The 24327-nt window shown below is 31.0% G+C and overlaps 1 protein-coding gene across 1 annotated transcript; it reads right to left on the bottom strand.

Moving 5' to 3' along the window:
• Window positions 1-332: 332 nt before the first annotated feature.
• On the bottom strand, window positions 333-24034 carry LOC144842632 (oxysterol-binding protein-related protein 6-like). The gene is made up of 21 exons (XM_078699115.1): window positions 24017-24034; window positions 22305-22397; window positions 19729-19902; window positions 19250-19303; window positions 18954-19079; window positions 18358-18625; window positions 17127-17224; window positions 14958-15059; window positions 14698-14842; window positions 14240-14382; window positions 13189-13323; window positions 12439-12576; window positions 11896-11974; window positions 5025-5212; window positions 4425-4637; window positions 3980-4122; window positions 3556-3691; window positions 3296-3440; window positions 2769-2895; window positions 2262-2384; window positions 333-2111 (listed from the first exon to the last, which is right to left on the bottom strand). Exons 2-21 carry the CDS (start codon window positions 22356-22358, stop codon window positions 2006-2008), a joined length of 2697 nt encoding a protein of 898 aa, XP_078555241.1. The 5' UTR covers window positions 22359-22397; window positions 24017-24034; the 3' UTR covers window positions 333-2005.
• Between the last annotated feature and the right edge of the window lie 293 nt (window positions 24035-24327).

Raw genomic sequence — 24327 nt, 5'->3', positions numbered from 1 at the left:
TTACGTCACGCGTAGCAGTCAAATACCGTGTGATATGGTAACAGGTCCGAATTTTGCAGACGCTACAACACTTTCCTCGCCACTGGTATGCACGCAAACCCAAAAAGTTACAGCCAATGATTCGGAAAACGCCACATGTTGTAAACAAAGAAAGCGACGTTGGCGAACAAGCAAAAAATCTAAAACTTCTAGCCAATCAAAATCAAGTATAAAAAAGTCAATAACTTATGTTTGTTAATCAAGAAAATAGGAAGACTTCATTGCTTTGACCAAATTTGGAAATAATTTGCTGTGCAAGACTTTGCTAAAACATTTGACCAAACAAAATAAAATATCATCTTAATTTGTTTATTTGACATAAAACGCATTTTAACAATCAATGGTCATTCATTAAAATCATTCAATCAACTACCATACACGTAATTCAATTAGAAGTTTTTAGTCATAGTGAATTCAACCGCTCATTGTTTGGTAATCATGAAGGTAAATTTGAAACAAATAAATTACTTTGTTAATACAGTATAATATAAACTATAATAAAAATATTTCAAATAAAAAATACAATATATAAAAATCAAAGTTATGAAATCAAATATCTAAAGTTATACAATTTGTAAAAATATATCAGTAAAACCGACGTAGCACATAAATATATGGCAGTAAGTAAGATTATTAACTTCTGAAATTTATTTTAGGCATATGCCTCTAACTACTTGTGACATGCAAGCCAAAGGCCTGCTAGGTAGTTAGGTGTGGTAGTTTATAAACCACATTGTAAATATACTGTACTTTAAAATCCTTGGCATGCCTTTCCAGAAATCATTACTGCCAAAATGTCTCACCATTCTGTACTTGGCCTAATTAGAACTTTCTCAGAAGTCTCAAATAAAATATTTACTTTGCTTTATATGCAATGTTAGTTGACCTCATTTTTAGCACTCGTTAATTTTCCACACATAATTTTTTTTAAAAACATTTATAACTAAACTAAAGATAACACATATTCGGTTAAATTTTGTAAGCAGATATGAATGAAATACACATAAAACCTTACATATTAAACATTTAAAATTATGATACAGGGTACACTAAAACTGTTAACAATTTGACAAAGGACGGAGGAACTATTAAACACCTTTAAGGACACCTTTTAAAGATGTCTGAAAGATGATTCAGTAATATAACATTAAAACTGATTATTCTTGTGGGTTAGTTTATAAGGGTGGGATCTTTATGAAAAATACCTTGAAATGAAGTAGTAGTAGTAGTAGTAGCAGTCTTGAGGTAATAATCTTTAGGGTAACTTCATTTCATCATTAACTATGGTACTTTAACCACAGTGCTATACTAAAATCACCACCTATGCCGGATAACTTCAGTTCATCATTAACCATCGTACTCGAATGACCCATGTCATAGGGCAACTTCAGTTCATCATTAACCATGGTACTCAAATCGCCCATGTCATAGGGCAACTTCAGTTCATCATTAACCATGGTCCTATACTTGAATCACCCATGTCATAGGGCAACTTCAGTTCATCATTAACCATGGTCCTATACTTGAATCACCTATGTCATAGGGTAACTTCAGTTCATCAATAACCATGGTACTCAAATCAACTATGCAGGATGACTTAGTTCATCATTAACCATGGTACTGTACATAAATTCAAAACTACTTGGATTTTCTTGAGAGGAAGATTGGTGATTGTGACATACATACATATTTCAATGTATTGTCCCATGAAAAAATGAAAGATATATATAGAAATCTATATTGCTTGTAAAAATTGTTTTTACTCAGCTGTTGTGATACCATACACACACAGTTGGTTTCTTCCTATACATGGCTTTGTACTTTGAGATATCATTTCATTTCTCTGTCATTGCCACGAACAAAATCAATTGCTGGATACAACCAACAGACCTTGCATACACTATCTCTCAGCTTTTTATTACATTCAACTTTCAACTTTTCATGGGAAAATACATGTTTGTATTAACTACCATAGATTTGGCAGTGTCGCATCCTTTAACTGATTATTATCTCTTAATTCCCAATAGTCTCCTTTAAACACCCAGAATTCTTTGCCATTCTGATTTGTACTCCTAGAAAAATACAAGAAATATGTTTAGTAATTAATCCTACTGAATCAAAACATATCAAAGAAATATATACAATTATTACGTTAGGATATTATTATTATTATTTTATTTATGTATAGGTTAAAATTGAAAGAATAAAATTATAAAACTTACTTGAAAAACTTCGGATCATAAAGTTGTTTAAGCTCTTCTCTTTGTTTTCGTCTTTCTCTCTGTAGACTTTCAAGACGTTGTTTCTCCTTCTCTGCTCCTTTCACATCTCCTTCTTCTAGTAATCTGCAAATATTGTTTGTAAAAATGAGTCAAGTTTAATAACTTTCTAATACTAATTTCCAAACATGTATTAAGTGTTATTTATTGAAAGATTATAAATAAATTGTCAGCTACCTATCCACTGTATGTCAATAAAATAATCAAATTTTCTATACCAACTAAACTGACCATACAGCTACACTGACCATACACCTAAACTGACCATACAGTTACACTAACAATACGACTAAACAGAAATATCAAATCTTATTTAATGACTGAAAATTATTTTTCTTTAAAACAAGATACACGGTTTCAAAACCAAAGAATTAAACTTTACTTTCTGCAGTGAGACTATTGCATGGTACCTTAACCTGTTAATTTCTAGTGAATATAATATCTACAAACCTTTGATCTGGTCTAAATCGTGAGTCTGTGTATGGTAGTAATGGTTGTATATGACTATCAAGTTCATTCAACTCAATAGCAAATCTTGTCAGTCCATAGTAAAGTTGATGGTCCTCGGGCATACAACCTGTACATGTTCAAAAAATGTTTTCATCTAGTTTTTATATTAACTATCTGTATATATTTATATACAGACAACCTGTACATGGTAACAGAAACATTCCACTAAAACCGTCTATGACTGAGTATAGTCCCATGGGGCCGAGGTATGACATTTTGGGAAAATTAGGGTGGTATACTCTGATCATGCATTAAAAATGGAATTTACGTGTTCGAAATTAACTTAAATTAGTGGGCGAGATTACCCTGGACCATGGGATTATATTCATATATTTACGATATTTCTTTGCAAAACATATTAGGCACATATAAGACAACCAATATTATTATAATATATACATATACAATACTTTGTAACTGTAAAAAAATTGATTTAACTATAAAAATTAAGTTTATTTTCACTTTACCTGTTCTCCATATACATTTGGCAGATGAGGACTGACCACAGTAGATACTTTCATTCCATTTGCCAAATATCTCATGAACAGTTTCTCCTTTCTCGTTCATTACACATCCGTTAATTTCATGTCTTCTGTTACTCCAATAACTTGCCTAAAATAATACAAGTCTCTCTTTAAACGCCAGTTTCAGGGAAAAGTTTGTAGTGCATAATACAAAAATATCCGATATGGCAATAATGGAATGAAGTGATTATATTAGTACTTACCTTTGTAAAATTCAATTTGCATATAATATCTCCATTTCTAATGACAGTCTCACCGTAGTGGTCAATCCACCTTTGTCCACTTAGTATATTGTGAACACAACTAGTGACCTTAGTGTATGTATAATGGTCATTATATCTATAAAAACAACGATCAAAATGTAGATTTGTTTTTATACATAAGCACACACTCATACTGTACATAATGGATTATTAAATAATGGTTATTAAAATGCTTGCTTCCCTTCCAATCCAGTCAAGATTTTACAGTAAGACTCGTTCAATTTACTCCCTAAGCCCCAAATGTATTTCATGAGTTACTTGCTTGGGGATGCATATAATCATTGTCGTAAAAAAAGTGACAATATATGTCTATCCGTGATACCTCCTATTTGCAAATATTGAATAACTATATTCATCAACTTACTTTGGTATTGTGATATTAATTGTTCCTGCTGGTAAGATTTCCATAGATTTACCCCAGAACTTTGTTTTTATTCTTGCATCTTGCCAATATGTATACTGCTTTGCTTCACAATGACAGGCAGAGATTGGAGGATGATGGGATACCTTAACAATACAATAAGATTAAACATTCAATTTATAAAACAATATTTCTAAAAATACTAAAGACCTAGGCCTCTATTTGGGGTTTTATCTTTAATTTGCCATGGCCTTTTTTGTAGAAATAAATTATTTTTACAGCAAGAACAATTTTTCAGTGGATGGCAACAAGGTACAATGTGTTACAAGGTTGGGTGATGGTAAAAAAGTAATGTACATGTAAAAGGATTGGAAGCCATTAAATCAAGCTTCACACTGGGTGAAACAATATTTTTCAAATCGGCAATACAAAATAATCAAATGACTACCTGTTCAGATACATATTTAAAGCCCTTATCCTCTCGTACACATTCATATGTTTCACCAAGGAGTGGGTTAAAAGGTTTAGTTCGTGCACGGTAGTATGTTGAACTGTAGCTAGAGACAGCAAATGCAGCGATGTATACCATACGCTTGTATGGGTTGTCCGTCTCGGCCGCTTTGTCAAGCAGTTCACTGTATTCTAACTCTTCACATAACACCTGTAAGATGGGAAGACATTGGTACAGTAGGTTATTTGTGCAGATAAAACAATGTAAAATGTTTACTCTCACCTGAAGTAGAAATGGTGTGTCCTTCTCATGCAGTGGGAAATACTGGTTGGCAGTGGCATAACGCAGAGACCACAGGCCCCTGGTTTAGGAACCCTAAATGGCCCTCAAACGCTGGAGGCCGGGAGTTCTTAGCCTTTTTCACCAATGCCTGTTTTTTCTTCTGGGCACTGCACAGGGGCTCCAATAAGCTCCAGGGCCCCTAGGTTTAGCCAGTGAGCGCTCATAGCCGTTACGCCACTGCTGGGGTGGTAATTTGTATGTACAGTATAACTATAAGTAACAATATTATATGGATAAATTGTCAAGACATTTTACCTGGAGCATGCTAAGTGGTTCATTAAATATAACAGGCATGGCAATTTTTGATAAATCTTTTCCAATGTTTTTCTTCAAAATGTTCCAAATGCTGATATCAGATGTATCTGGCTGGGGATAAGGTAGCTGAGTTCTACGTCCTGTCTGTGACCTGGCACCTGGAATTGCTGCCTCTGATAGTTCTTCCACTGCAATGAAAAGAAAATATAAATTAAATTATTGAATGTAATTGCCGGATGTTAATATTAATGTTAAATTTTATTATTATGTTTAACCAACTTTTGCTATTTTTATAAATTGTCACGATTGTTGTAATTCAGTTTTTTTAACTGTAAGAACAATTGAAATAAATAAACCTTGATTATTATTAAACCTTGATTATCCCATAGAATTGATTCAAACCAATGCCAAATTTATTTTAATATGACATCTATACATAGACAAATAAGCATTCTCTTTATTTCAGTAACACCTGTATAATTAAAATGAACTACAATTATAATTATGGTAAAGTGGTTGCATCTATCCAGTTAATTTCAAATTAGTTCTATTGGAATGATAAATAAAATAAATGTAAAGAAAAGGATCTGTCGGCTAGTAAATTTATTTTCCTTTTTTCCTTGATCATTATCTAGACCATACAACAATAGTGAAAATTAATGAAAAATTCTAAATTTCAATCTTTTCAATCAAAACTTAATACAAAGTTCAACCAATTGTGGAGCAACTGATATCTGCTAAAGGCTTGTTAAATATTAAATGATGACAATTTGATGTTTTAAAATATTTGTTTATTCCTTATATTTAATTTGAAAAGTATTTCTTTGTGGAGAGACTCTCAACTGTTATTTTCTTTTATAACATTTATGTCATTCAGCCTCATACATTGATTTAGTTCTGTTTTTATGTTTGTATTTGTTTATGGCAAAATAAATGATATGATTATAAAGAAACTATGGGTGACTACAATGACGATGACAACAACAATTATAATGATTATAATGATGATCATGATCATGATGGCAACGATGGTATGATGATGTTTGAATGAAAAGTAATGTACATGATAAGGTGATGAAGATGTTACTAAACACAATTATATAATGTCAAGAATTTTGTAATTGTCAATAAGGGTTGAAATAATGAGTATTATGTTTATATGATGTGTGTCTAAACAGACACCCCCACAACCACACATTTCCATTCTTAATGCACTTAGTAAAGTTATAACAAACTGTTGGTCTATAACGACACATTGCATAGGTCAGAATACCACCCACTCGTCACATAAAATATTAACAAATCAATGCGATTCAAAATGTCATATTTCCTAAAAATAGATTGCTTTTGAAAATAATAACACACAAGTGAAATTGATTTGTGTGTGGGTACAGGATACGTAAACAAAGAAATAGATCATGTAAGACAACCATCGTCATACAGACTCTTCATCATCTCTTCATCTCCGTCACCATGCTATCCAACAAGAAATCATCTTCATTGTCATCCTTATTCATCATCATGGTAGAAATATTATAAATCCAAAATTACTGAAAATGATGCTGTGGGTTTAAGTGATCTCAATGCAGACACAAATAAAATATAGCAGGAAAAAGCTAAATCAAAACAATATAGTAAAACAGTCAGAAACTTGGTAGAAATCTGTATAATTATAAGATACAGTAAATATAAGAGTAATGGGGCAAGGGTTTGAGGCTCACTCGTTCTAAGGTTCTAGTGGTAGAATGAGTCTTCTCGTATAAGAACTATAAACCGTAGGTCTCATGAACACAAAATGTTGTTATTAATATTATGTGTGAATAACCTACATCTACACACTCATTATCATCTATAGTATTAACACAATTCACTTGACAAGATCTTTCTATTAACAAATATTTGTATTGCAATCTCATTTAATTACTGTTGGTCTTCTCATGCATACCTCTCATTGATTGTACTGTATGAACAAGCAGCAGTAATAATATTACAGGACACGGGTTCTAATTGTGTGTTTAATATTATAAAGTAAAGGGCATTTTTCTGGCAGCATTGAAGTGAAATAAGCCGTTTTTATAGTAAATAGCTTTTTCAATGTGTAGCAAATTCACTAAAATGGATTTTCATGCATATAGTACCTCCATGTTTTATGTATCACATTGAGGCATTTCTGTATAAAGCTCTGTATAGTTTAACAGAGCTTAAGACTGTACCGAGCAGCAAAATATACAAGGAGTATTTTTAGTACATATTTCAAAAAGTTCTATAGTACTGTATTAATTATTCTTTTACAAAGGACTTTTGTAATAACAAGAAAATGTTTGATATTAAACAATAAAACATTTAAACACGAAATTCCCTCCAATCCGACTTGTGTTATGTCTCTAATGGGAACCAAGTATGTTTTAGTAGTGTGTAAAACACTACTGTCTTAACTTAATATTACTAATATATGGAAAAAATAATGAAGATAGATTGATCACAATGAACATGTTATTGTAATAACCTTTCAATAGCAAATTGCTCATGTATTATTCCAATTACATGACGTATTCTAATTTGGCTGCAAGAATGTAGTCCATAAAAACATCAATTTTAATATAAAGAGCAGTAAATAATTTGAAGCACCTAGAATAAAGCTTTGTCTACACTATCAAATGTGATGTGCCTATATATGGACATGATGATGTCATATCACTACCATATTTGGTAGTCTGATAGTGTAGATAGAGCTTTACATTATATAACTATGTATGTACTAATAGTATGTTCAATATATCACAAATGTACATACTTATTACACAAAAGCTCTGACAGAGTACAGAATTCTTTTCACAATGTTTTTAAAAATATAATAAATATATCTAAATAGATGCAACTGTTTCTGTAATAAAAATCCTCTGATACATAACATTTTTTATGTGTTATGAAAATATTTTGGCAACTGTGTGCAGTGATTGTATGTAATGGATTTTCTATGTTGATGCAAGCCTATGTTTAATTTAAAATTTATGAATTTTTCATTCATTACAGTCAATTTCAGAAAAAAAAATTACTCGCAATAAAAAATAATAAACCGGTTTGAAAATGGGAATGAAAACAATATATTGCAAATTTTAATCAAAACCAATATGATAGATATAGGACATTATTAAAAAATAATCCTTGGGAGCTTGAATATTAATTATAAACGAAGATATTAATTTGTTGGGGGTTATAGGAATATCTGAAGTAAACCAAGCAATTATTCACTTGACATTTTAATTAAAGACTGACATGAACACGGTTGCAAATTAAAACCCAATCAGAACTCAATTGTATATACTCCTGCTTTCCATTACAATGTGGGGATATGCAACGTTCTCTGGTATCGTTCTATTTCCGTTAACAAGATTCTATTAAGAAAATCCATTATACGCATTGTACAATCCAATATCCCTATGAATAACTTTACACACTGTAAAGATTTAAGGTGTGATAGTAATGTCTTTAAAAATCTCTGTGGCCTTTTAAATGTTCTGAAATAATTTTAATATTTTTAAATTTATGGCATACTAATATTTTAATAATGTACCAATGCAAATAAAAACTAATCAGATATATTGTTGTACTTTACCAGCCATTGTTACTTGGTAATCTGGTAGATTACTCCACCTTAAAGATTAGATTTAGAAAAACATGTATATCCCATCACCTATCAGATTATATAATAGAGATTTTACATGCAGTTCTTTTGCTGATATAATTTAATATTTTTGCTATTCTTATTACTAAATAAATGTATCATATTTCATAGCTGTACTTGCATACTATTTTATGTGGTTGTAATAATAAAATGTTATCATATAGTATCTCAATTTTGAAGATTTAAATGTAATCAAGGCATGCTAATACCTATTGCTTTGGTTATGTGCCAATGAAAGTGTCAATGAATACGTTTTTAATTGAAAACCAAATATTTGATTATAATATGGTAATCAACCTTCATTATGTAATTACTATTGAATTAAAGTTCTCTCATGGAAGTTTAAATGTAATCTAGGCATATTAAAATTTGGCAGACATTTCAGTATCATCTTAATTCATCATAAAATTAATTATATTCATATCTCAGAAATTTCAAATATGATTTATGAAGATCACTGCTGATGATATACGGTATGTAGGGCAATGGTATGCTTCAATTTATTAGTTGACACACTAAACATTAGACACTCCTTGACAGATTTATTCATAGTGTTAAAATGTATTCAGGGAAATTTTAATAATAATAATAATAGTTCATTCTTATATAGCGCATATAAGCAAGCTCTCAATGCGCTGAACATTATTACCCCAGTCATTTTTTTTTTTGGATCAAACACGTATATATTTTATATCATAAATGGAAAATTGTGAGGTTGTTTTATTTAATCATTAACAGAAATGTATAAAAAACAATGTGTAATTCCTTCAATAGAAATTAAAATTATATTATGAAACATTTTATTATTGTATTGGAAATGTTTTAGACAAGGGCCATAAAAAGAAGAATACACAGGTTCTGTGCAATCATTAAATCATTAAGGCCATTTGGTGTTTTTGTAGTTACGAAAGAAGATGAGTATATATATTTATTCTTAATGTAGGGAATGGTCTTCTAGGAGCTCATTGTACTAAGCCTTGGCATTATGTGGTAGGGTGTCCAGTTCATTTCTGCACCGCCTTGCCCTCCAAGTATAAATAAACAGTTATTCATTTACAGTTGAGTGAACATTGGAGTTTTCCTTATTGAGAATTGAACCACCACGACTAAAATAACTTATATTTAAAGGGATAATTTTTGATGAAATTAAAAATTGAAATAAAGATTGAAATAAAAATTTAAATACCACAACCACCAAAGCTTATAACAGCTGGTCAAAAGCAATCTCAGGAAGAAGACCAATGTAATCAATAGAGAGCAGTGATTTAATTAAGTATTGCTGATCATCGTGTCTTCTGCTACATTTCAGTAAGATCATTGCTTCACTGTATTCAATAATAATTTATTAAGAGATAAAATCACTTGAAAATGGTTACCATTTCAATGATATTATTTTAACAAGTAAAATTAAACTACTATTAGTAAGAATGTATTTATTTGATATAAAACAATATATTGAATATTTGCATTTATAGTCTTAAATAATAATTAATATTTATTTCATTTGGAAGCTCTAGAATAATCTATGATTGAATAATGTTACTAAAGTTGCAGTAATACAGTGTGACGTATGTTTAGTAAAAATCAATGATTATTGCCATTTAACAGCGGAAAGAAAAATAAATTTGTATCATTCATATTATTAAATAAAATTATATTCTTCCTTCAGTCAGTAGATTTTTTGGAGACATTGAATTGAAGCCAATAAATACACAGTGCTTTTCTATTTTATTTTAGCATTAAATAAATTCCTTTCATTACAAGGTAACCTAACCTCCTACTCAGTATTAATAATAATAATATTATAATTGTTGTGTCAATAAAACATAACAATTGTCTAATATTTTGATATGTATGTTTTAAGAATGTCTCAATTTAGCATTTATTTTATTCATGGTATATTTGAAAGAATACATACTTAGTTTGGTATACTTCAGTGATATACTGGACACAGGACTAAAGTCTTGCATCTTCAAATTAAATTTAGATAAAAATTACTTACCACTATTTTTAGTAGAAACTGAGTAAATTATGTGTCCGAGATACACACTGCCCTAATAAAAGCAAGTAATAAGTTTTGCACATCCCAGTATCATCAGTTTCTAAAGTTACCAATAAATCACTGTTCACATAATACTAAATCTCGAGCAAAAAAACCTAGATCACATAACACAAACAAAACCTAGTTCACTCAACATAAAATCACAAGCACAAACCTTGTTCACATGCTTGCGTGCATGGTACACGTGAGTTCATTAGCAACATTTGTAGATAACACATTTCATTTAGTTAAACCACATAAGTATGTAATTGAGAAACAACGGTTTATCCAAACACTACGAGAAAGCGTAGTAGACTAATAAACACCGGCTCAGCTGAAATGCTCTGCTTCAAGCATCCATTTGAAAAGCATAATTATTGAAGCTTGACCCCCTAGCTTATTGATTTTGTGAGCTTCCGTTTCAGGTTGAATGCAATTATCCAGTGCAATTATAATAAAATGCTAACAACACAAATGCATTGAAGAAAACTTTACTATGGCTGAGGGTGCATAAATAACAATGTATTATCATATATTGATGCTGGAAAATGTTTTGTGTATTAAGTAGAGTATATTTTTATTATTTATTTCTGATTTCTATTTCTATTGTACAGGTTATTAATATTTTGTCTACATTAAAAACATAAATATATATAGATGTGACATTGAGATATGCAAGTAAGTAGTGAAATCATAATTAGATTTTTCTGAAAAATGTATACATTATTTGTATATTTTTCTACAAAATAAATAAAATATAGAAATGTGTGTATTTCAACTGCTATGAGCCATTTATGTCTATATGAAGAGTATTAATATGTAATGAAATGTGAATAAAACTGTGAATAATAAAAGCTTAATCAACAGAAATTATTCAATCAAGGTCAGTTTGAACTTTAAACACACATCTTTTATAATAAATTATACAGTAAATTATACACACAAAAAATACTCTATAGAATATAGTTCCTACTATACTATAGAGGGTAATCAAAGATAAAGTTTGGGAACAAGATATTTACTATTAAAAGGAAATTAAGGGAAAGGTCAGTTATAGCATTATTTGCAAACAATTAATATAATAATATTATTATTTTGATGGGGAAATAAAATTAAAAATATAAAATAAAGAAAAATGGACTCACTACTTCTGAATTCTTCTGAGGGAATCTCAGACTCATCAGCCTCACTTGCTTGGGAAGAGCTCTCCTGGTCATCCTCAGCCTATAAGAACAATAAAGCATTAACATAATACTGGTTGAAATGCCATAGCCTATAGTCACTGAAAAAACACTAGGATTTAAATTCTATCTTATGAAATAGTGGAAATCCATCTGCATTTATTTTATTACTGAATGTTAGCTTTGCCTTAAGCCTAGCATATGAATCTTGATCTAAGTCTTGGTTTTTTATTTGTTTATTATTATTACATTTGCGTTATGCATAAATTTTAATAATGTATTTGTGAGAATATTTTATAAGGCTAAATCAAAACGATAAAGTAAAACAGCAAGAAAAAATTGCAGAGCTTTCGAGCAACACTAGCCCTTCATCAGTACAAGTGGGAGTACTTTAGACAAAATTGAGAACGTTATTATATTCTAATGCGCAAAACATATATTTCCATTTGTTTTATTGACACGGTTCTCATGAACACTATTTAATATACTAAAATAAAAGTGACATACTTCTGTAAACTCTTCTTCTTCCTCTTCTGAATCAGAAGACACAGATCGCAAATACTCTTGAGCATCAAAGAATTCTGCTAGAGATTCAGATCTTGACAGTTTGCTTTCTGTCGAGGCTTGAGCAACAAGGGTGTCATGCTATAAATGAAAATTAAGAGTCAGATATTGACAGTTTGTTTTCTGTTGTACAACAAGAAACAACCATGTACAATGAGAGAATACAATAATTTATATTTTCCAATTCTAATGATTATTCCATAGGCAGCAGCTATGGGTCAGTAACGGTTGACCAACAACAAAGGTGACCATTCATAAATATTTACTGGTAAATGCCAAGAAACACTGTATTTATGAATTATAACTGGAGTTTTGTAAATGCCACATCTTGTGTTTATGGTCTAATCTTTTGATAGATCTATGTTGATAAATTTAAGAAATAAACCAAGGAAATGAGATTTTGTATCCTGGTGTTTACAAAGGATTACAAGATTTACATTCTACTTTTGAGAGCATAAAAATTGTTTAATATGAATGTTGTGTAAACAGACTCTGCCAGGTAGTTGCCTTAATAAATTATGTTGATTGATTCACATTCAATACAAGGAGTAAGAGCATGTGGCGCAGTATCTGATCGCAAGATCGGGTGTCGGGTGACTCCAACACTTGTCGCATTATCTGTGATCTTAGGCAAGACAATTACTTATATTTTAAAGTAGACTAACTATATGATATTTTAATGTATGTGTATACCTGAATTGTTTCATCCAGAACAGTTAGTGGAGTTGATGGTACTGGAATGGATATTTCACCTCCAAGATCACCAATATCAGCTTCCTTGTATATTCGTGAAAGACGCCCTCTAAGGTCTGCATTTGAGCTATTAGCCTGCAATGCAACAATATTTGTTTAAGCAATACAAAAATTGTTTTATAACATAACATATCAGACACAAGGTTATTTGGAAACTTTTTTAAGGCACTAAATTCTTCTTAACATATCAGTTTATAGTTTTTTTTTTTATAGCAATATAACATTTATTCAATAACGGTAAGACCAATAATACAAGAATAATAAACAATAAGAAAGAGTAATACAATACAAAAACAAGAAGAGGTAAATAAGAGAAAGGAATGTATAAATTCATTATATAAATAGCTTTCCCTACAGCACTTTACAAATCATAAAAAAATAAAACTATCATTTTGCAAATATCAACATGTAGAAACGATAACATGTACTCAGCTGATCAAGGCCACTAAAATAACAATATTATTAACGAGTATAAACAAATTAATCATTAATTGCTTTTAAACTTGATACAGTAATCTAATAATGATAGTTGCATGAACAGAAATTTTGAAGCTTTTGAAAATCTTATTAACCAATTACTCTAATAGAATGCTTGACAATTTTGAGCATAGAGGGAGGAATTTAAACAATGGAAATCTTCACGTAGTGCTGTGACTTCATAATTTTTGACATAGAGGGAGGCATTTCAACTATGGGAATCTCCCATTATTTTGACTACTGCTTCACATACTGTTGTGAGTTCTACATTTATGCCATGATGGGAGGCACTTCAACTACTGTATGGGAATCTTAAATTTATTTTGACTACTGCTTCATGAAGTGCTATGGGTTCTAAAGTTATGGCATAAAGGGAGGTATTTAAAGTATAGGATCGTACTACTTTTACGAGTTCATCACTTACTACTTTTTTTTGTCATGTAGTTTTTGCCCAATGCTAAACAAGTTCACAATTTCACAATAGAGATTTATTTATAATCATTTACTGACTTACCTTGGCCAATGCTTCACGTAATGATGCCAGTTCACAATTACCACCATAGAGAGATGCATTTGGAGCTTGCATCTTCATCATCTGACTAAGTTTCTCATGCTGCTGTGTAAGTGTATGCAGAAGTGTTTTAAATGAACGATGAACTAAAAAGATACAATTTAAATAAGAAGTCAATTTAAATACTGTTTACCAAAACATTTGAAAATAAAACATTTTTAAAGTAAATTTGCTTTTTTTTTCTCAATGTTTCTCAATGTTTTTTTCTCAATTTTTTCTCAATTTATCAGCTTAAGGCCACTGTTTTTTAAGGTATTCCGAGAAGATTGGTTTTGTGACGACCGCGTCTACCATCAACTTCGAACGACAGAGCCCGGTATGCAGGCATTGTTTCTTCCATTCTCAGGGCTTTGGCCAAACATTGATATATCAATATACACATCTTCAATCTCTTATCCTACCTTTGCCAGCGGTATCAAAGAACTCTTCTCTTCGGCGCCCTTCGGTTTCTTGGTACGAGAGGGTACTAAACCCAGACGTAACACTGCAAGCATCATCATCAAATAATGGGTTACCAACAAATATTGTTGGGTTGCTGAGTGGCCTCTGAAAAATGTACAAAATAATAATAGATAGAAAACTGTTTATAATAATTATACAATGACATTCAAGTAAAGTCATATGAGGATGAAGATAATAATTACAAACACTGTATGTTTACCATTTTCTTTGTATCTGATCCTATTTCTTCAGATGGCTTTCTCTGCTTGCTTTTTTTTAAGGACTTCTTTGCTTTCTTCTTTAATGTAAGGCTTTCTTCAGGCTGAAAATATCAAATTTAAAGTTATGTTTACATTTGAAAATTTTTTATTTTTTAAATGTTAAAATGCTGAAATAGTTTTGCCCTTTTATACCATTTTTACTATTGTATAGCATGTGTTTAGCATATATAGAATTTGTACCATATTTATAGCATGTATATTTTAGTCCATGGTTGGTAACCCAATAGATTGACATTTTAATGTATTCATAATAGAGTATACACTAAACCATAACAACAAGATTTTTTTATATTATATTTTAGTAGACATGCATATTATCTAGGCACAACTGCTCTTTATCTCACTCTGTCGACCACTGTCTGTGGCATCTGATTCAGCTTGCATTATGTATCCTACCACCAAATCACCAGTGCAGTGCACTTCAATTTTACATACATGTGAATTTTATAAAACTCAAGTGAACCATAATAGAGTTATACTTTCACTAACACATCCAACTAATTATGTTTTCTTTCAATGTTTACTCAACCCATGACCTGTAATCAGTCAATGTGTGTGTCCAGTGCTTAGATATTTATGATACCGCAACAATTTGCAAAGTGAAATTTTGCTGATAAAATGACAATTTGTTCAATTACATCTTGTGAAATTAGTACACATACAATTTATATTCGCAAAGAGTATTATACTAATATGCACTATGTATACACAGGGAAAGATACAGCTACGTACAGTGGGTAGGAAAGAGGTTGGAATAACAAAAGTTAGAGGAAAAACTAAGCCTACATAGATAAGTTTGGTCACAGCACACTTTAACACACAAATATGTTGATATTTGTCCTCCCTGTATCTTCTACCATACATTGCACAAGAGAATATTAAACTAGAATCATCTAATAGGAAAATAGGAACTGTTAGATTTGAGTGAAAAAGTCCACATGGGTCGTAGTCGACTGTTAGTCGTCGGCAGATATATGAACTTTTAGATTAAGTGGATAATTACGTTGACGTGCCAGTGAACGTATAATGTAAAGACCTTGGGATCTTTAGTAGCACTCGTTTGTGGAGCTATTCTACCACGCTGGTCCTGTGGAAGTACGCAGGCCAGGCTAATTGTGCAGCTTAGTGCTAGCCTAGATCCTTAATTTTCTGTACGAAGGCTGGCGCCCTAGGTGATGAGACCAAGGCCATAACATGTAGTATTAAACTCTTTATTTACGAAACGAAACGAAACAGGGGAGAACAACAAGAATGAAAATATATTTATGAGAAGATAATTACTGGACCTAGGCAAAAAAAAAAAAGGATACAAATCAGAATAATTTGCAACATAACAAAAAGAGAAAATAACATTTAGATGATCAAAACAAGAATAAACCATTCGTTTTGTATTATACAGTAGCCTAATTAAAATGAAGTTTGTAATAAGTAACAAAATGCCTGAAAAAGTGCAATCATTATAAAAACAGAGATACTTTTATTTATATTTATGATCACAAGGGCATATCCAGAAATGAAATTCACTATAAAAGTATAAAGGTTAAGATGAAAACACACAGCAAAACAAGAGGAAGTTCAACACCAAGACATACAGTAAACCGACGTACTAAATGTGTGTTGTTAGTTGTAAACCAACACCACTATATAATTCCACCTACCTGGATCTTTATGGGACTTCCATTAAGAGAGTACAACTTAATAGGTAAAAAAAGGGAAATCATATAGAAACTTAATACATAATAAGACGTTTGAAACTTATTTCTGGGTTCTTTTGGAAGTTCATTATGCCATCATAATAAAACCCCATTTAATGTTGAAAATAAAGAGTACTATAATGATACAATGTTTAGTTCACCACATTATATTAGGCTACAATCTGTTAAATATAGCATCATTCTGTTATTAACAAATAAATATAAATGTCTCTACTCTATTTCTGTCTTATTTCTTTGCACATTACCAATTAATTATAACAGGGGAAAAATAGATGAATATTTATGATTCCATGAGATTGACAAATTTGGAGTGAATAAATTGTTATTCCTACAAGACCAGAGAGATAATAAGAATATTGATCTGTAACAAGAAATAAACCTGTCTTTACTTACATCTGCATTGGGATCAGAATATGGTGGAAGCTCTGTATTCAATAAGTCTTGCAAAATGTTTGAAAGTTCCACAATTGTATCTTCTGCATCTGACAAATCTATGACAAAGAATCGATCAATTATTCTCTATGTTATGTTATATAATGCATTAGCTCTTTATAGCCATACTTTGTACTTTTTACTGTAATAAAAAGATTAAAAAGCACATAAAATGATATTATCATGTTATTATTTGATACAAAACAACATTTTAATTTAAAAAAACAACTTTGTTTATCCCTAATTATAGAATGCTCAGACTTCAAGTGTCAACATCTTTTGAAATATGAAAATAAATAATTAATTTAAATTACAGAGAATTTGATTCAGATTCAACAAAAAGGGTGTCATTGACATATTGTACATTAAAACAACTTGGTTTACGCCTAATCATAGAATTCTCAGGCTTCAAGTGTCAACATCTTTTAAAATATAAAATAAATAATTAATTTAAATTACAGAGAATTTGATTCAGATTCAACAAAAAGGGTGTCATTGAAATATTGTACGTAAAGCTTCATTTCGCAAAATTGAATCCTTCATAAACCTGGGTGAATGTCCTACTTTATTATAATAATAATACAATTGATACACTAAAAGTGAGTTAATTGTTGGAATATGCTACCAGGATAATATACAGTGTGTAGTTAAAGTCATTAAAATTCTCATTTACAATGTATATATTATTGTTGCTAAATCTTATCACGTCATCCACTGCATAACTCAATCCTTAATAACCATTAGGATAACCTATAAAATATTGATATTACCACCGATAATCTCAACTAGGTAAGGTGTTGAATCTAATTAAACATGATAATAAAGGTCATAAGATTACATTTATTTAGAGTAGTCTAAAGTCAATCTTAGTTTGAAAAACTGATTTTAAGCATTTTACACAAACCTACACTACCCACTCATTACAACGATGAAATAAAGTGTGAAACACCGGAATTGAACTTTGAACTATTAATTACAAAGCGACAGCATCACTACTTTAGGAAACTAAAACGATTTTTTAAATTTTAAACCTGGCTGTATTGTTTTTTAATTATTAATTATCAAGTTTATGCCAAAATATTTTATAATCCTATTTAAATTTAGTCTCTGGATTGTAGTAGTATCATAATTAAAAATAACGGAATTACAAATCTATTTGAACCATAATAAAAAATAATACAAATGGACAAACCTTTTTGGCAGACGTCAAGAGCCGACGTGTCCCTCACCCACATTGCCACTCGCTCTTGGTTCGATAGTAAACGTGACGACTGCTGTTTCTTCAGAGTCTGTCTGCGCTTTTCTAGCGTCAAGGCTTTGAGAGTGACATTACTAGTTGGTGTGTTAGCTTCTACACTGAACATTTTTGATTCTCGCTTGGATGCTAGGAAACGTTTACGGTAGGTTTGGTGTTTCTGCAAATGCTCTTTCCATGCTAGGAACTCTTCGTGGCTAGTGCTCTATTTCAATTATTACACAAAAACAAAAGGTTAACAAGTTGAGTTGAGGTAAAGTGCCCTTCTTTCTAATTTTAATATTTTTATTGTATTTTTATTGTATTTCATACAATTTTTATTAATTTTTTTTTTAGAATTTCAGATCAACTTTTGGTGAACAATGTTCTATTTATCTATCTATCATTAGTATTTATTGTCTATTTTTTTTTTTTTAAACTACTTTGACTTTAAAAAAAAGGGAAATTTATGAAACTGATGTTGGATTTACTAAACAGATTATTTTTAATACATAAATTAAATATTTCTTTTTAAAAATAATAAAAATACATACTTTTAAATGATATAAAAATTCTTCATTGTCAATATCAATTCTTCTAGCTTTCTTGTCCTCTTCTTTTTCTGTATTGATTACTGATGTGCCAATATCAATAGTTCCATGGATCTTGCCTTTTAGAAGCTACACAGTGAAACAAACAAAAATACCAAAAAAGTAAACATAATTAAAATAGAAACAATATGGCAACAAAAGTTCTGAGCAAGTTAATTGTATTTTATTGAATTCCAATCTCATTCATTCCAAGTACTGTACATTAAGAGACAACAAACAATTGGGTGGTTACAACATACCTCTGCAACCGTTTTACCATAGGTCAACATTCCTTTCTCCAAAACAAAATATCGCTGAAATTGAATTACATAATAATTATAATAAATGATGATACATAAAGCACAAATAAAATAGGTGAATTGTATTACATAAAACAAACAAAAAGTTTAAAACAGCTTATAAAAGAGAAACATATTACTACTGTATAACTAAAGGAAAGAAAATGTTTTAGAAACTGCAGTTAATAATTTAATTTGTTCCTTTTAGGCCTCTATTTCATATTAAAATCATTTAGGATAGCAAACTATTTGTAATCTTCATCTGTTACCTACTAACACTTCGACAACATTGTTATTAAAAATGACATTTTATTATTAAAGTTTAACTTAATTTTGGTTAGAAAATACCATACCATAAGATAAACTCATTACAACCATTTATCCTAATGGGTTATAAAATAACAGATTACCAGAAATGTTCAACTATTCTATTCATTTACCTTATGCCATCCTTTCATTGGTCTTTTTCTTCTTTTTAACAAATAGCCTTCTATTTTTCCTGGTTCTTGTTCCACTCCGGTATTACTGGCATTATAACGGAGTAGAGTCATGGCACTCCCTCCCTGTTTGTCGGATTCATCCTCAAGGTGTGAAACAACATCTCCATCTTCTTCCTAAAAGAAAAACAAATTCCAATTCATATATCTATACAAACCAGTAAAAATAGTAACCCATTCTAGCAAGGATTATTAGCATAATTAAACACAAAAACAATTGATTATGGTGTTTATTGTAAAATATCAGATGGGTCAGATAGGGTTCAAACAAATCAAATGGCCTAAAATAAGACTATTAAATCTATCAGGATGAATAGACTTCACACACATCTAAGTAATTAGATTAGTAATTGAAATCTTCAAATTATGCATGTGTGCAAATATCTACAGTCAATTATTGATATGAATATTATTATGCATATTGCATGGATATGTTGTACATGTACAGTACAGTTTCATATTCATATCATTTAAATTATTTCATGAAATTAAAAAATTCAATAAAAAAAATGTATTCCTCCTCATACACTGTACTGTAGGTTGGAGGAATTCTGATGGGCCGGTTAAAGAAGCAATAACATAATAGCTATGTATTGTACATGGAAAAAGGGGATCTTAATAAATAAGTAGTTTATTATATGTAAAGGGAGAAGATTCAGTCACCCCGCCCTGCACAATTCACATATTTTCAGCATTTTTCTTATTTTCCTTGTTAAATATAAATATGTTACAGTAAATGTACACGATTTTATACTACTATTCCTAATTTATAGTCAGTTTAAATCACAACAATTATGCACACATATAATTTCAAATTGTCACCTTTTCTATTGACCTTGAACGATTTATCGATCCGAATGATACAAAATTATATTTACGATGACTCGGTGACAACTCCTCCACACATTTTAATACCTTCTTCATTATTAAAAATATTCAATTGTTAGAAATAAACCAACAAGGCACTTAATTCAACATTACAGAGCAATTAACTGCCTAGGCACTTCAGAAAGCAAACGCCCTATGTATGCCAGCTCTTTAGGCCCAACACCTCCTGTACTGCAAGACAGACACTGCGGCCTAGGCTCTCTATCCAAGGTCTTCTGCTAGCTCTAAGGCACTCATCTCTGAGTTAAATCACAGATAAGTAGAAAGATAACAAGCCAACTGGCTAGCAGCACAAGAAATTATATCACACAGCACAGGCTTTACTTGCGAAAACAAGTTACCATCTGCATAGCAGTACAAAACTGCAATTAATAATTTTCTAGTCGAACGCATTAAGATTCAGTAAGTGACTTCGTTGCTGCTAGTGCAGCCAAACTAATTCTCGTAGCTGAATGATGATAAAATAATTAACGGGAAACGTCAATAAGATATTGATGTAATAACACACGAATATCAGAAAATAATGTTTTTTTTATGGCTATAACATCAACTTCATGACAATAACACTGAATTTCTTTTTCAGTTCAAAAATTATTTATTCAAATATTAAATCATATGAGCAATGCAAACTATTTCACATGGTTAGTTTGTACAAAATAAGTGAAAATAATCCAAATATAGTATGACTATACAGTGTATGAAATTATAATATTCATTTTAAACTTTAAAACTTTAAAATGCAGAGTTCCTCCAGGAATACAAATATTAATGATAAAAGTGTTGGGTTAATTTTTTTTCCCCAATCAAACAATCCTATTTTTGTTGTATTGTATGTATTGTTTTTCACTTGACAGAGATTCCCATAAAATTGAATCTCATTTTTATGCAAATTTTCAAGCCATGTTTATAAAAACAAAATTATAACAATCAGTAAAATTGAAAGAACAGACAATTTTTTACATGGATTTATTATATATTTTTACCAGGTTAACAATTATCTGGATGTATACATTTTAAAAACAGATGTAAAAGGACTAAAAATTCACCCTTCTGTAGTAAACTAGCATTAGTATGCACATTTGTACGACTGTCAAAGGTTTACTAGTGCTAGGTCCACTTTACTATTTTACACATTTTTAATAAATTAAAGGTAATTGTCACATATTATAAATTTCCATAATATAACTGCCTACATTTGAGAAAAAAATAAGCATATCCATACGATCATCACTGTAACTATCGATATCGCACACTTTTTAATGAGTTTTTATAAATGGTCGACACTAACTGTACAGTAAGTAACTTGTTTTTTAAAAGAGACCAACCACATTATTGGTTGATTTACATCCGCCAAGGAGGTATTATGTAGTCGATCGCATGTCTGTTTGTTAGCACTCAAAAAGGTACAAGATCTTTACCAAAATGAAAATACAGATAGATATGTGGTCAAGGACCACTCCATTAAATTTTCAGACTAGGGTCCGAATTCTGGACCACAACAAATTTTTTTTTTTCCGGTGAAATATTATGTAGGAGAATTTTACAGTAAGCGGATCGTTCTAGTTGATATATTTAATCCTTAACAATATTACATTATAATCAGAGTCTTATAAACAAAAGTCTATTATTACCTCATAATTGCTCTTTGACCTCAACAAATTCCGGTCTGTAGAATCTTCCATCATTCAAATTAATTGGTTATACTGTACATAAACTGCATATGACTGTAAAAAACGGTGAAACAATTATAATAATAACCATTTTATCAACAAATTGGACTTTTATAATAACAAATTAAAAAATAGGTAAACTCTGCAATTAATACCAGGCCCCCTTTGGCTGGCCGCAACATTTTTTTTCCTATCGTCTGATGCAGAAATATTGAATAATGCATATGCGTTGACACATTCCTAATTGACCTATGCCCATGCTTATATAGAGACTGATAATGTCTTATTTTATGCTAAAATTAATCTCATAGAATATTCATGATTTCTAAATGATGTCTAAAAAAAATTAATCGCATGCTGGCCTAATATAATATCTACGCCCACATTATCCATTGGTGATTGCAAAGACAAATTTGACATTAACATGAGCATAGACTGTGTCTAATTTTCCAGGAATGGTGGTACGCAGTACTGCATTTCTTCTGTAATAAAAAGAATTTGTGATCTTTTGAACCTCCTTTGGTATACTTTTTTGCAATCCATACTTGTTTGTTTATTTGTATATATGGTATACCATAGTTGACCTGGGACCATGGAAGAATGAATTTCTCCATGCTGGGAACGAGATGACACAGGACTGAGTAGTTGGTTTAAGGGTCTCTAATTTTCATCATACTCAACATCAACAGAAATAAGATAGCATGGTGAGCATATTTTAATGCACAAATTTACAAAGTGACTACGTCTATGCGTAGATGCAATCCTCATGCTATATATCTACGCCTATTCAGACGATCAGGCCTCCAGCCCTCTTAGCCTGAAAAAAAAACATCCCTCAAGGAAAATGGTGAGAAAAGACGATGGTGACTAGACTAGGAGGGTTATGCACTTGTAAATTGTATGACCAAATAAACGACCTCCGGGAGAGGTGCGTCATTTACAAATAATTACTGACGCAGGGGTGCGTCAAAAAACCTAGATGGTACGTCAAATCAATGACCAATGGTGTGTCAATGTCTGTCACTTTACCACACAAAATTTAAAAAACATGGTCACAGTGCATCAAAATGGGTGCGTCATGGTCACCTAAAGGTAAGTCACATTATTGACGCATGATGACGCACATCGGACAAATGACGCACCTCTCCCGGGGGTCGTATAGTGGGTCATACAATTGACAAGTGCATTACCATATTTATGAGTAGGCCTAGGCATAAATTCAGCCACTTAATTTATGTACAAAAATCTCAAAACAAAACCTCCAAAATATAGTCTTCTGCAGCATATATCATTATCAATCAATATCATGAAAATCAATCAATCATCATCATATCTAGCTAGCCTAGAAAAGGCCGAGTATCTAGGCCTTGGCTTGCCTACCTACGTACCCTTTCTTAACTAAATAAACTAGCTTAGCCTTACCTACTAATATTATAATACTATAACTCTAGGCCCTAGGTAGTATAGGCTAGGATTTGTCTAGGCAGCCCTGCCTAACTAGGTCTAGCGGGATAGCTAAATAGTAGGGCCAGGCCTAGAGTCTTGAAATAGAAAAATAGGAAAAAGCTAAGGCGACGAGGCGATTTTTTGTGTGTTGTACCACGAAAGAACCTTTGAGTCAAAGTTTGACTGACAGGGCCTAGCCTATATCTAGGCCTACTTACGGTACTTACTTCGCTCTTGAGAACTTATCGCAAAAAGAAAGACAATATGGTTGGTTGAACAATTCTTTTGTTTTCTCTTAACTTCAAAATATTGACGACGATGGCGCTATCAAAGTTGACTTTTTATTTACATCAGGAGGAACATGTATTGTTCCACTGAATAAAATAATTTTTTACATTTATGTTGTTGAATTTATGCCATTTTAATGTCACAGTAGTTCTCCACTTTAAACAAAAATTGAATCGAAATATTTACCTGCAAAAAACTGTAATTTAAAGCAAAAAATAGTCAAATTGGCTACCAGCCAATGGGTTTTTGG

The sequence above is a fragment of the Antedon bifida genome, chromosome 1 (genome assembly GCF_963402885.1).
Source record: "Antedon bifida chromosome 1, ecAntBifi1.1, whole genome shotgun sequence".
Lineage (NCBI taxonomy): Eukaryota > Metazoa > Echinodermata > Crinoidea > Comatulida > Antedonidae > Antedon > Antedon bifida.
The sequence above is the reverse complement of the archived record's forward strand: the minus strand, read 5'-3'. Positions and strand labels throughout refer to the sequence as shown.